This window comes from Arachis ipaensis, chromosome B05 (genome assembly GCF_000816755.2).
Source record: "Arachis ipaensis cultivar K30076 chromosome B05, Araip1.1, whole genome shotgun sequence".
In the NCBI taxonomy this organism is placed as follows: Eukaryota; Viridiplantae; Streptophyta; class Magnoliopsida; order Fabales; family Fabaceae; genus Arachis; species Arachis ipaensis.
This window is the reverse complement of record NC_029789.2, coordinates 146,105,109-146,120,651: the sequence shown is the minus strand read 5'-3', so window position 1 is coordinate 146,120,651 and position 15,543 is coordinate 146,105,109. Positions and strand designations below refer to the sequence as shown.

Below are 15,543 nucleotides of genomic sequence, written 5' to 3'. Positions count from 1 at the left end.
GTTTTATTTAATATGATAAAATAAATTATCAATAATTATCATTTTTATTAGTAATTATCCTTCAAAAATTAATCTTAACCACATATTTTATCATTTATATATTCATCCCCTTTTTTATTCATTATTTACCACAAGATTAAGTCACCATATGATAAATTAATCTAGTGATAATTATGATTAGGTCATTAAGATTACATCATCTAAGACACTAATTTCTCTCTCCTCTTCTCTCACAACTTCAGCCATCTTTCCTTCTTGTTAATAAATTACATGTTAAAATTTTATGTCTTGATTTTTAAAGAAGATAAATGAGATAAGATCATACAAGAAGAAAGAAAAAAAAAATCTCTCTCCCTTCATTTATAACGTGATTACCCTTCTCTCTCACCATCATATGTTACTCTATCTTCACTAAATAACACTAAATTATACAAAGAGAAAAAAAAATAACAAAAGAGAGAAAGAGTGAAAACCGAACATTAAAAAAATAAAAAGAGTTAGTGAACTTGTATTCATATAATTCTGTCTCTAATCTTCTCAAATTTAAGACCTCTTTTCAAAAAATTAGTTTGATCAAACAATTTCTCTCATTCACATCACTCTCATATAATTTCTCCTAAGATTTGTGACCAAAATTTTTCATATAATTCCCATCTTTATAATTTTGCCCATATAAAGTTTTTTAAGAAAGAATCATGATCTTCATTTTCTTATATAAGAAATTATCGTAAGAGCTTCTAAGAAGTGAGAAGCAGCATCAATTTCAAACTCAAAGATGAGAACAATTTCCTCTCTTTTTCTTTATTTCGGTTTGAATTTGTAACACTCTAATTTTTAGCACATTATAATCGTATCAAAAATTCAGACGTTGTTTACCTCTAAATCTTTTTATTTTATACCATTTTTATTTAATATCGAGCCTTCGCAAATACAAACTGAATATTTAATTAAGAAAACGAAATAATTTTTACTTTTACTTACTTAATCACAAATATATATATATATATTCACATAACATATATGCATAGACTTAATCAATGATCCTCAATTACAAATTTTACTCCTCTAAAAACTAAAATAATAAATGACGAGGAGAAAATAAAATCTAATAGTTCAACTCGTAAATATAATCTTTTATGCTCCTGTAGTTCTACACTAAACCTTTGCACCTATAGCTAAAAAGGGTAGAAATAGGGGATAAGAATTGGGAAGTTCTTAGTAAGGTCGGGGTTAGAAGTTACGTTCGTTTCATTATATTCTCAATCAATAACAACAGTCAATAAAGTATAATCCAACTCAGTAATTACAGAACATAGAATCCAATCACAAGCACATACAATCACAGAAAACACAATCACAAACAAATATGCACAAATAAGTATGATGCATGCCTAGTCCTATATAGGCCATGAACTCATGTATCGGTTTGTTGCCCGATTCCGGACACTAGTCTTGAGATAAGCGTTTCGTACCGCCGTCTTTATCTCAACTAACGTCCCCTCCACGAGCGTACGCATCGCCGTCCTCATGGAGAAACCTTCCTTTAATTTTGATTTTCAGTGAGCGTTATGCATCGCTGTCCTCATTGAGCCATCCCTATAGTATCAAGTGAGCGTTACGCATCGCCGTCCTCAATAGACACTTGGCACTAAGTCCCAACAACACTCAATTTCTTTTCAATCTTCACTTTCTACTCTACTGCGGTAGAGATCTCTTTAATTAATACATTCTTTTCTATCTGCTCTACTGTGGCAAACATTCATTATAATATTTTCAGTTACTGCTCTCTGTTCTTCTGTGGGAGAGATCTTTTTACTTAATACATCCATTTCTTTTTGTTCTTTTTCTTTTTTTTTTCTTTCTCACCTTTCTCTTTTATTTTTTTACTTCTTTTCGTTTTCTCTTCTTTTCTTTTCTATCATTCCATAATATAAATTATCTTTACATTATTCCCTCGTTTTTTCCTAATTGTCTTATGGAAAAGAATTATAAAATACTTTAATTAAGTCTACGTTCTCTAAAACTTTTAATATCACTCTATTTACTCTTCTCTGACTTATAATAATATTAATAATATCTTTAATAGATAATATTCTTAACAAAATAATAATAACAATAATATAATATAAATAAGATATTTTAAATGATAAATAAATAATATTTATATCTGTTCTTAAAAAATTAATATCGTAAAGCTTTTATTCTTAAATTCTTGTTATCTATGTTTTAAACCTCAAACTTTTAAATCTTTTATTTTTAGCTCAATATTTTTACAAAATTATATTTGAAACTTCACTTATCTCAATATCAATAAAAATAACCCTGAACTTTTATAAAATACCCATTTTTATCCCCGTACTCTATTTATTATCCAAAATACCCGAAAACTTATATAATTTCAAATTGTACCTCGATTTCTATATACAAATATAATGTTACTCTTTAAAAAAAACTTTAAATACTAATCTTCCTCTTATACCAAAACCGAAACCCTTAGCCCTTTCCTTTCAAAATATTACTTGTATTTTAACTCGTTTTCATTTACTGAAAGAATATAATATACGAGAAGCCTTGAAGGATAGGTAAAACAAAAATACAAATTAAAAGCGCAACACTGAAAAATAGGAATTACTTGTGTACAAAGAAAGCTAAGGTTTGTAAACATATATACACTGAACACAAGATTAGAGGGTATCAAAAGTACAAAATAACAAGCTCCTAACTCAGCCTACAAAGCTAAGATTGGCCGGAGAATATTTACATACATAAATATATATCCCCAAGTCCCAAAACATATATATGAAACCCTAGTTCTCCATACTCCTTTAAGAGGTACAAAATAAAACAAGTCATTAAGATAGTTCTATACATATGATCATATATAAACAGTACACGAAACAAAGTTCCAAAATATCCACTTCGTTGCAGAACTCCAGACACCTAGTGAGGTGCCTCTCGACCTACATCTGAAAAACACAAATATCTGTATGGAATGAGAACTGGGGGTTCTCAGTATAGTAAAGGTGCCGCATACATAAGATATAAGGTCTCGAAAAAACCAGAGGCTAGGAAATCCTAGAACGCCAACACTCAAATTATAAATCTTAAAGAACTAATGTTGAAACCATAAACGGGTGGTCCTCTAAGGTTCTAACGTAACCAAAACCAAACTAAAACCCTCAATCTCTCCGCCTCTCCTCCATTCTTCCAACTCCAGTGAAATCACATAGATAAACAAGCAGATAATGGCAGACACATGTAGAATACAAGTAATACAGATAGCAAGTATAACAAATAGCATTTTAAAATCACTTAGGCATTCCCAATAAATACACAAGCAAGCAATTCAAACAATATGCATATGATGTATGCCTGCCCTATGACTGATGAGTCTCATTTATCGATTATAAAGCCAACCCGACAAGTCCGGCTGCTAAACCCTAGACTGTTTTCCGATGCGCATCCCTAAGAGTCTATGTTTCTCATATATAAAATTGCTTAATGGGAGTACCCTTCCCGAGAATTTATAAGTGCCCGGTCACCCTTACATCGTAGGGTCAACAGAGTATCGAGTCTCAGACTAGAGCACGTGGTGGCAAGCCACGGTACTTTACCCAGGAAAACTCGTATCTAGATAAAATTTAGTGCATAAGCCGCATAAACATTCATAATCTTTCATAATCATTTCACAACCATTCATCATAGCCATTGCATCACATATACTTCATGTATTCACATTTTTCATATATAAATCATCACTTTCTAACCTTACTTCATCTCTCAAGTTACCTCCTTTTCCCTAGCTTCATCTCATTACTAGGCCTTCTACTAAGATTTAGGTTTAAAAGAGTAAGAATAGAGGCTTAGAGGTTCAAAATTAGGTTTTAAAACACAAAACTTCATTTGTTGAAAACAGGGGCATCGCGTACGCAAGCACCTTACTCGCGTACGTGAGGAACCAAACCCGAAAGGGATGGCCGCGTCGCGTGCAAGTGGTCGCGTACACAATTCCCGAAATCCACTGTTCACGTACGCGAGATACCCAATCCAAAAGGATTGGTCGCGTCGCGTGCAGGTGGTCGCGTATGTAAATCCTGTAGAGAAGAAAATTGGCTAAGTGCTGCATAATTTTAATTTTGTTCACCAAACTTCCGACGCGCATAACTTTTTCGTTTTAAAATTTTTTCATTTGTTCTTCAAACGGCGTAAGCCTCACTGACCCAATTTTTATATGAAAAAAATTAAAATAATTTTAGGGTCCGAAAATCAAGTTATATCCCGCCGAAATTTGGTAAAAGATTAGGTTTTCACAAAAATTCATAAACCTCAATTCTTACCAAAACCAATTCAAAACCAACCTGCCATACACAAAATCTAGCACCACAACACACCATTTACAATACCAAAATCTTCACATCCTATCACAATTAATCATACCTCAATATTACATAACCTCATACCTAAATTCCTCCATTTTATCAACAAGATTATCAACAATCCATCATCTATGCATAATCAATATTATCAACTTGTCAATTATTATTCAATCACCATTTAGTATTTTATTTCCATCATAACAATGATCACCAACACATGCTCAAACCATATCATCAATCATTATCAAAAGTAAGTACTAAGCATTTAACATACTTTATCATTCCAACCTATCCTATGGCCATCTAACCTAAGTTTTCACAAGACATTATATGTTAAATACGAAAAATCAAAATCATACCTTGGCCGATTTCATCGTATAACCCAAGACAATCCACTTAGATAAGTTTGCAAGCCTTCAACACCAAAATTCAGTAACTAGTACTAACTCCAAGCTTCCAATTAAGTTTCCAACATTTCCAATGGCTTCATATCACACCCACCTAGCAAATTTATCACATATATATACCCAAAATTCAATACCCAACATACTTAATCAATGAATTAGCTAGGGTTCTAGGATTTTCACCTTACTCAAACACCAATGAAGCAAAATTGAATATTTTCCTCAAGCTAATCGAATCCTATAACATAAAAGGACCAAAATCTCAACATCCACTTATATAATTTTCAAAAATTTGGGAAAAGAGAGACTGGGAATAAAAATGAAAGTTTCTTAACAAATTGTGCACCGAGCTTTGTAGAGCTCAACGCGTGGCCGCAAACGGTGCGGCGATCGTAGCTCTGGATCAAAAGTTATTTAGATTTGAAACAAGAACAAGGGTTTGAAGTTTGTGTTCTTCACCTCTCCTTGTTTCCCAGCGTGAAATGGTGAAATGGAGAAGGAGATGAGCTGATGCTCATTTTGTTTAATGAGTTGGTTGGGCCCACGGGCTCGGTTTGGGCCCAATTCGATCGGTTCGACTCCTTTGGTCCAATCTTGGGCCAAATTCTTTGAAATTAGTGTCAAAATTCTTATTTAATTAGCTCGTTCTTATTAAACTATAAAATTCATAGTTCTAATTTCTTTTATTAAAAATTGATTTATTGATTAATTATTCGCTAATTTTGCGGGGTTTACATCCTACCCACCTAATTAAGAATTTTGCCCTCAAAATTCAGATTTAGTTACCTGAAAAGAGGTGTGGGTAGTCCTTCCGCATATCCGATTCAAGTTCCCAAGTATGTTCTTCAATTCCAACCTGACTCCAAGGTACTTTCACCAATGATACTTCCTTTCTGCGCAATCGCTTGATGCTGGTGTCATTGATCCTAACCGGGAGTACTGGAAGCGTCAGATCTTCTCTTACTTGAACCGATTCTAGTTCCAGAAATGACCTGCATCGAGAGTATACTTCCGAAGCTGCGACACATGAAATACGTCGTGCAGGTTCAAAAGATGTGGCGGTAAGGCAATCCTATAGGCTACCGGTCCAATCCTCTTCAGAATTTCAAATGGACCCATGTAACAGGGATTTAGTTTCTTCATCTTGATTGCTCTACCCACTCCGGTTGTTGGAGTAACACTCAAAAACACATGCTCTCCTTCTTCAAATTCTAAAGGCTTTCGCCTTTGATCAGCATAGCTCTTCTGACGACTCTGAGTGACAAGCATTTGGCTTCGGATTTTCTTTATCTACTCAGTGGTTTCAGCTATTATTCGGGCCCTAACAAGCTTTTCTTTCCAGCCTCATACCAGCCCAGCGGAGATTGACACATCCTTCCATACAGAGCCTCATATAGAGCCATTCCGATGCTCGCATGGTAGCTATTGTTATATGCAAACTCCACTAGCGGCATATATCGATCCCAACTTGCCGGCTGGTCCAAAACACAAGCCCTCAGCATATCTTCTAGGGTTTGAATTGTTCTCTCTAACTGACCATCTGTTTGAGGGTGATATGATGTGCTTAAACTTAAATGAGTCCCAAATTCCCGCTGGAAAGCCCCCAGAACCTTGATGTGAATCAAAGATCTCTGTCAGATATAGTGGTAGAAGGCACGCCATGCAATCTCACGATCTCCTTAATATACAAATGTACTAACTCCTCCAATATACAATTCATCCGAATGGGTAGAAAGTGAGCTGACTTTATTAGTCGATCCACAATCACCCAAACAGCATCATAACGAACTCGAGTTCTAGGTAAGTCCAACACAAAGTCCATCGCAATACTCTCCCACTTCCATTGCAGAATTTCTAAGGGCTGAAGGGTTTCTGATGGTTTCTGATGCTCAATTTTAACTTTCTGGCAAGTTAGGCACTTGGAAACGTGCAACGCTACATCGTTCTTTATTTTCGGCCACCAGAACATTGCTTTCAGATCCTGGTACATCTTAATACTTTCCAGATGAGTAGAAAATCCGCTTTTGTGTGCCTCTCTTAAGATATCCTTCCGCAAAGTCCCAACATCTGACACAATGATCCTACCCTTGAATCTCCATAGCTCGTCTTTGTCCCATGATACTCTCCACCGCTTTTCTTGCAGCTCAATCGCCAGAAACACCTTTGGTAATATATTATCATCTCGATGAGCCTTCAAGAGTTCAGACTTAAAGTCACTTGAAATTTGCAATTGACTTAAACGTAAAGTATGTACCAGATTCTTCTCTAACCCCCAATTTCAGACTATCAAACGCTTTTAGCAATTCTTCCTCTCGTAACATCATCCAAGCAGCACATAGAGACTTTCGACTAAAAGCGTTCGCCACAGCATTTGCTTTCCCAAGTTGATAATTCAACTCGAACTCATAATCCTTTAGAAGCTCCATCTAACTCCTCTGATGCATATTCAGTTTTTTTTGCTCAAAAAGGTACTTCGGGCTTTTGTGATCTAAGAAAACTTGAAACTTGACGCCATAGAGGTAATGCCTCCAACCATTTAGAGCAAACACAATGGCATCAAGCTCTAAGTCGTGAGTCGGATAGTTTATCTCATGCGGCCTTAACTACCGTGAGGCATATACCACGATATTACGGTGCTGCATCAACACGCACACCAGATCTTTCAGTGATGCATCACAATATACCTCAAATGGTTCATTTGACTTGGGTAACACCAATATAGATGTAGTAGTCAACTTCTGCTTCAATACTTGGAAACTCTCTTTGCACTCAGGAGTCCAGACAAATGGTGCATCCTTCCTAGTCAGCTTCGTTAAAGGTAAAGTGAGTTGTGAAAATCCTTTGATAAACCTTCGATAATAACCCGCTAAAGCGAGAAAACTCCTAATCTCTGTCACAGAAATTGGTCATCCCTAGTCCATTACCGCCTTACCCTTAGCAGGATCCACAGCAATCCCTGTTGACTTACCACGTGACCAAGAAATTTCACCTCACTCTTCCAGAACTCGCATTTAGATAACTTGGCGTACAACTTTCTCTCTTTCAAGATTTGGAGCACAGTTCGCAAGTGACCCAAATGCTCTTCATTATTTTTAGAATAAATCAATATGTCATCAATGAAGATGACTACAAACTTATCCAGAAACGGAAAAAAAAAAATCCTGTTCATGTAGTTCATGAATACTGTGGAGGCATTGGTTAACCCGAAAGACATTACCGTGTACTCGTAGTGACCATATCGCGTTCTAAAGGCAGTCTTCGAAATATCCTCGTCTCTAACCCTTATCTGGTGGTACCCAGATTATAAGTCAATCTTAGAGAAAACTCCAGCACCTTGCAATTGATCCATCAAATCATCGATTCATGGTAACAGATACTTATTCTTCACAGTAATTTTTTTTAGCAGTCGATAGTCAACACATAGACGCATGCTCCCATCCTTCTTCTTTACCCGTCATGCTGGTGCTCTCCACGGAGAAACACTCGGCCGGATAAAACTTTTACTCATCAGTTCTTCCAGCTGAGATTTGAGTTCAGTTAATTCCAACGGAGACATTCGATAAGGAGCAATTGAGATTGGCCCGGCTCCAGATATCAACTCAATTGCAAACTCAATTTCTTGAGCAGGAGGGAATTCAGGAATATCGTCCAGAAACACTTCAGAAAATTTACATACAACCGGAATTTGCTCTGAATTTTGTTTCTTACCTGACACATTTGTCGCTTATAGAACAACACCCTCACATTCACACCTACTGCAGTTCACAATTACAGAGTTCAAATAATAGTCTTTCATCACAAGCGGCCTTTCTGACCCTTCCGACATAAAATGCAACGTCCTTTCAGAACAATTTAACAGCACGTGGTTCTTAATAAAACCAATCCAATCTTAAGATGAGATCAAGACCAGTCATCGGCAGACAAATTAAGTCATGAACGAAAATCATGCTGTTTGACTCGGAATGATACTTGTGGACATTCTAACCTAGTCTACCGGCTTCAGAAGTGGCATTATATATGCACCTTTAAATCATAACCCAAAACTACAATCTTCAATCCTAACTCACTAGCCTTTTCAAATGCTATGAATGAATGTGTAGCTCCAGAATCAAATAAAATACTTAAAAAATTTTCGACTACTTCACAATTACCTCTTATCAGTATCTCAGATCCCTCAACTGTACCCTACCAGTCTCATACTACTTCTTCTTCTTTGAGCAATTTCAGGCCAGGTGTCCAGGTTATCCACAAAAGAAACACACTCCTAATCCTACTCTGCACGAAACTTTAGAATGATACTTTCTGCACCTCTGACAACTTAAATCAGTCTGTGACTACTTTCCATACCTTCTTCCTTAAAGTATTCTTCTTGAGCATGTGATGTGCACAAATTGTTCAGTTTTTTTTTTTTTTTTTTTTGTATGAATAAGTTTCAAATTATTTTTCTGATATAATATATGTTTAATGTTATAAAATTATTTGATTCTTGGCAGAAACCAGAAAGTGAAACCTGAGGAGCAACAAGAAGCAGCAAGATCTTTGGGTATTGAAGCAAACTTGTGGAAGCGATACCTTATTACTGGTCCTGTTGAGCTTATCTGTCGTTATCGAAACTTAATCAAACAATGTCAAATTGAACTTGCCACTATACAAACTTTCATTCAACGATTCAAAATAGCGCAATCTTCAACTCCACACCATGATCAACAGGTATTTAATTTCTTTTTAATTTTAATTTCTAATATAATGAATGTCTTCTAATTTTCTGCTTATGCAGGACCAAATTGAAAATACAGCAGGGACTAGTAATAAGGACCAAAATGAAAATAATGGCAAATCTTAGACGTTAGATCAAGCTGACATAACTGTACAAATCATTTAGAAATGACCATCTTTAATTAAACTTTCAATAACTTAAAAATATTAAAAAACAGGTAGTAAAAGAAAAATTAAAGAAAATGAATTGAAAATGCACCATAGTTAGGTGAAGTTCCATAAAATTTGAAGCATACATATAAAGTAAACAGTTCATGTTATTTAAACAACACTTTCTCCCTGTATTATTTATGTAACAACAATTATAATTAAGTTCTAATAGCTTTTCATAATCTTAATCTTAGCACTGAGCAATGTATATAAGGTGTAAGTTCGTCAAGTGAAGATCCTCATCAGCAGCAACCCTTTGATGGCCCTAAGCTTAGTTTGCTTGATTCCCAAACATGAGTTCAATGAGGGTCTTGTCCCAATCCTGCATTTGTATTTCAGTAAAAAATTCCTATATTAGAAAACATTTTCAAATTCAATTCAATTAAGAATAGTTACAGGTTCTAGTAGGTTTACTTGCCTGCTTTGAAACTGAGTAGTTACTTGTTATTGGAGAGCCATTGTTTGTAGTGGTGAACATCTCATCAGAGATTTCAATATCCAGAAATTCATTATCGCCCTGTTCACAAAAGTTTGAGACATTCAATTGGTTCGTTCATTCGTTAATTAATCTACAACAAAATACTATGACATCATATGATCCATGTAGTTGACCTGTTATAATAATTGGTATACTAGGCCTAATTAATTAGCCTCAAATCGAGTTTGATTCATCTCTAATTTTTTGGAGATTCAATAATTCTCTATATAGTTCTCTAAGCTCTTATTTCATCAAAATAGTGAACAATAACACATGTATATTGGTAGAAATAAAATGTGGTATGTACTAGTAGCTACTTGCCTGAATTGGACTGTAGTTGTTGCTTGTTTTTGAAGTCTCAGTTGACAGATTCATGTTGTTTTCATTGAATGGAACAATCACATTTCCAGAAATCTGAGTTTGTCATGTTGCAATTAAGAATTTTAGTTTAAGACAAGATATTAATATGTATTATATTAAATAATTTAATTAAAATATGTTAGATTATCATTTAACTTTTTTCAACTATATTTATACTCGAAATTAAAGATGAAAATATATTCTCTAACAGTGAACTATAAATAATGTGAATAAAAATTATCTAAAGTATGATGAACCTGTTGAATAAGATTAGCCGAGCCAGAAAAGTCAAAAAAGTCATCAGGGACTTGGTTCCCTCCAACCTGATCAAACAAGAAAAAAAATGTAGACGGAAAGATTAATTTTGACGTGATATCATTAAAGATCTACATTATTATCTAACAACAATTTTTCTTTTGAAACTTTTATAGTAGTAGGTAATTTAGTTAAAATATTTTGGTTGAGGTGATGATAAACTTTTCATAATTCTTTAACCATCTATATTGAAAAATGAAAAACATAATGTACCTGTTCAGGAGATTGCACCACATTAGAAGTGGATGAGTGAGGCTTAAAAAATTCATTGCCGTCTTGTTTCTCCGCTGCCTGGTCATACTATAAAAAAGTGACGAAGCAAGTGAATAATACATAATACATTATCATAGTAAAGTAATTTTACAGCACGTGTATCTAATTACGTAATACTACGTTAATAAAAATTTTTTTTATTAATCGCATAAATATTTATCTAAAACAACAAATATAATTTTATAATTGTATAAAATTTTTTATATTAAAAATGCATCAAAATTTAACTCTTAAAATAATCTATAACGTTTATATTGCAAGTGATAATCTACATTACCCGTAAAAAATGTTTATCTAAATTACTACCTCCTAGGCAATGATCTTCCAAACCCTATATTAATCATACCATTGATAATTTTAAAGAGTAACGGTAATCCTTTAAGGTAGTAACATAAAATAGTACTAGAGTTAGATAATTTGGCAAATGAATTCAATCAAAGATTTTGGTTAATTGAGAATATAAAAGTAGATAGGCATGCATTAAAGTTAAATCCATGCACATAACTTTTGATTTTTAAATAACTCATGTACCTCTTTAAGAATATGCATGTCCTCTAGCATGAAGAGAAGGTTGGAAAGAACGTAATCATCATCTAGAATACTCTGATCCTCATTGATTGCACTTGCATTTTTAGAGTGTTCTTCATTGCTGTCGCAAGGGCTTTCAACTAGCGGAGGCAAATCTTGGTCTTGGATCCCTCCTGAATTCTTTTGTGCTGCTGCATGATGCAGCAACATTGCCGAAAGTTCATCAATAATTGTTAGATTATTGTTAGGCGCGGTTGCAGGAGGAGGCGGCGGAGGAGCATAATATCCAGTAGGAGGAGGAGGAGAAGGAGAAGCATAACATTCCGGAGAAGGAGGAGGAGAATAGAATCCAGGAGGAACATAACATCCTTGAACCGAAGCAGGATAGTTTCCATTATTCCCAAAAGCTCCCACATTTACATTATTGATAGAAGCTCCATCCATGAATCCAAATTCATTAACATTACTATTATAGTGGTTATTGGAAATGGGAATAGGAATAGGAACAGCATTAGTAGTTGCACCACCACCACCAACACCAACACCATTGAACCCTCCATGGAATTGGACACCATAATTATACTTCATTTGATTGTGAATCCCTGCAGGGGGAACACTAGGGTAACAAGAAGGAGCAGCATTCATCATGATGGGAATGTTATTATTAACATTAGGGTTTCCCAAAGAAACCATGTTTCCCTTTCCAAGATCATAGCTTTGATGATACACTCTTGGATCATACCTCCTCTGCTGCTGATGATTGTTAATCCCCATTGGTGATTGAGCATAGTTTTGATGATGCATTACTGGATCATATGGAGCATAAATTGGAACCTGATGGTGGATCATAGTGTTGTTGTTTGCATTACCAATAGGAGCTTTTGGTCCAAGGAATTGGGGTGCAACTCCAAGACTCATGACTTGGTTCAAGGCAGTGTTATTATTGGTTGGAATGAGGTAAGGAAAATTAGGGTTGTAAGGGTGATGGTAATCAAGGAGAGCTTGGATCAATGAAATGGGTAAGGGGGTTCCAAAATTATTATTATTTTTAAGTTTCTCATATAAGGCTTGTAACGCTCTGATCATCTTAATTGGAAGCTCAGCAGCGAACTTTGACCTTAGGGTTCTGTCAGATATTCCTGCAATTATCCCTTTCTCTGCAATTTTTCTCAGAAATATGCGGTATTTCTGCATGTGTATGCATGCATAAACGTTAGCACTTATTATTTCAGAATGTTACATTATTCTTCTTCTTAATAATTCTCACTATTAAACCACTCTTCCACCTTAACCCATGACAACAATAAAAACGTCTCACGGCCCACAAATTCAGCCCAACAGAATACATAAATTAAATTATAATTTAATTTGTGTATTCTGTTGGGCTGAATTTGTGGACCGTGAGACGTCTTTATTGTTGTCATGGGTTAAGGTGGAAGAGTGGTTTAATACTCACCAACACAAATCATCTCAATTCATGGTATATATACCTCTGCATGTTATGAGTAGTGAGCCTCAAAAATAAAATCCGAATTCTTTCTAGAAAATAGCTAACTTTTATCATGTTACCAAACACCAATGAAAACCTAAGTACACATATTTGAGCTAATGATTCATAAAAAAATTTCAGTTTTTGCTTCGAAGCAAACTTGTGGCTTCCTTTATTATGTCAAACAGGATTTTTCAGTTAGATAGTATTTCACCAACATCAATCATTTTTATAGTAAATTAGTAATACCATATAGTACCATCGAATTAGATGGTTTAATTAGATTCGTATAAGGTGATATGATAAATACGAAAACAAAACAAAAAGTCAATAATTACTTTTTGTGAATTTTAGATGCATAATTTTGTTAGGTATCACATGCATATTGAAATTATTAGGACTTATTACTTTATTAGTATACATATCAAGGCATGTAAATTTGAGATTTTAGGTTTACATAAAATCTAAAAAATAAATTAAATACGTAAAATATAAAATTATAATAAAATTTTAAGTAAAAATATTTTAAAATTGATTATTTAACTCATTTAAAATTATAATATCGAAAGGTTATAAATGTTAAATCAAAATTTTAACTACTAAATTAATAAACAGTCATTGCAATATTACACTCAAAATATCCAAGTTTACAAACTCATCAAATTCAACCAAACAGATATTAGATTCTTTCAGTGGCTCCATATCAACTTATCAAGCATATATAAAGAACCATAAACATAAATAGGGAATTACTACTATAATTCTATCAAATTAAGCAAAATCATGTATGTATAAGTGAAATAACTAGAAATTAAAAACAAACCTGCAAGTGACTGGCAACATTTTCCCTAGTCAAGTTAGGCACATTCATCACCTCAAGAATTTTCTTTGGCACCGCCTCTGGACAAGTGAAAAATAAACACCAACACATGAGAAACAATTACATATGAAGCTCTTTTAAAATAAATAAATAGATTTAACATAAATCTGATTTAAGAAATTCTAAAAGTCTCTTGAAATTAAGCTTTTTTTTTTAATAATCTGACTAAAATAAATCTTGTTTGTCCCTCGACCTGTCAATCAACCTGGTTAGAAAAAAAATAAATAAAAAATGTTAGATATTAAACTTACTATGTATTCCAATGTGCCTTATGGCTAGGAGGAATAGGTTATGAAGGTAATTTGTCCAAATAATTTTTTTCTTAGGCTTCTTAGGAGCCGATGAGGCTACTTCGAATTCACTACCCTTTCTTTTTTTTCCCTTATTAGCCTTAGACTTTTTTGACGATTGTGCAGATCGTGATGGTGGTAACTCTTCTTGTCCTTCTTTTTCCAATGAATTTTCTATGGCAGCCGGAGCCGGTGTCAAAATTGGAGCTGGAGCCCATGCTGGAGTCGGTGTCGAGACTGGAGCTAGAGCCGGACCTTGAGCTAGGGTCGGAGCCGATGCTGGAGCCGGACGTTGAGCTAGGACAGGAGCCGGTTCTGGAGCTGGTGTTGAGACCTGAGCTGGAGCTGAAACCGAAACCGTACCTTGAGCTAGGGCTAGAGCCGGTGTTGGGGCCAGAACTAGAGCTGGGACCGCAACCGGAGCCAAAGCTGGGCTCGGAGCCGGTGCCAGAATTGGAGCCGGAATCAGAGCTGACTTTGGCTCTGGTACCAGCTTATCATTTCTTGGAGCCGGCCTATCATTCCATGTGATGGGTCTCAGCATATGAAGTGATGGACCAGCCACAAAGCTCTTGGGCATGGCACTGTGTATGTTTGCAGACAACACTGCATGACAAATCAAAAAGAGAAAAAAAAGTCTCAAATGTTACATATATATCTTACTCACTAAAAATTAAATAAAGGATTTAGAGTTTTATTCTGGTATGTTCCCTATTCTTTGCATTAATGAGCAAAGAAACAAAACCGAAGAGGTAAGGAATGAAGGATCAATTCAAAGATAATTCACATGAAAAAGGTTATTTTGCAAACCTTTGAACATTTTGGTGATGTGTTTCCTTCTTTCTTTCTTTTCGTTTTTCTCTTTTATGTATGAGAATGTATGTCTTTTCTCTAATTGTCTTCTCTGAGAGCGAGATCGACACTAAGGCTAGCTCTCTATTTATACATCCACACCCTTAGGACTTGGTATTATGTATACTTTTTGAACAGCCTACAAGGCTCCAACAACTTATAAAATAATCCATATTTGGTTTTGGTGAGAAAATTTCATTTAATTAATACTTAGTTTCAGCAATTAATTTTTTGTTTAATTCAAACACTTTTCATTATTATATATATATTTACAAAAATACTATATACACATAAAAAAATTAGTCATCATATATTTATATGTATAAATACATATAAGATTTAATTTATTTTTAATATATATTTTATAATTTG

At 34.5% G+C, this 15,543-nt stretch overlaps 2 protein-coding genes across 2 annotated transcripts; both read right to left on the bottom strand.

Annotated features, from left to right (window-relative positions):
• LOC110272169 lies at positions 9,978–12,854 on the bottom strand. Its single transcript, XM_021124061.1, has 6 exons — positions 11,664–12,854; positions 11,073–11,159; positions 10,802–10,867; positions 10,506–10,598; positions 10,125–10,223; positions 9,978–10,028 (listed from the first exon to the last, which is right to left on the bottom strand). Exons 1-6 carry the CDS (start codon positions 12,852–12,854, stop codon positions 9,978–9,980), a joined length of 1,587 nt encoding a protein of 528 aa, XP_020979720.1.
• Positions 13,839–15,225, bottom strand: LOC110272168 (skin secretory protein xP2-like). Its single transcript, XM_021124060.1, has 4 exons — positions 15,130–15,225; positions 14,281–14,925; positions 13,973–14,049; positions 13,839–13,856 (listed from the first exon to the last, which is right to left on the bottom strand). Exons 1-4 carry the CDS (start codon positions 15,137–15,139, stop codon positions 13,839–13,841), a joined length of 750 nt encoding a protein of 249 aa, XP_020979719.1. The 5' UTR covers positions 15,140–15,225.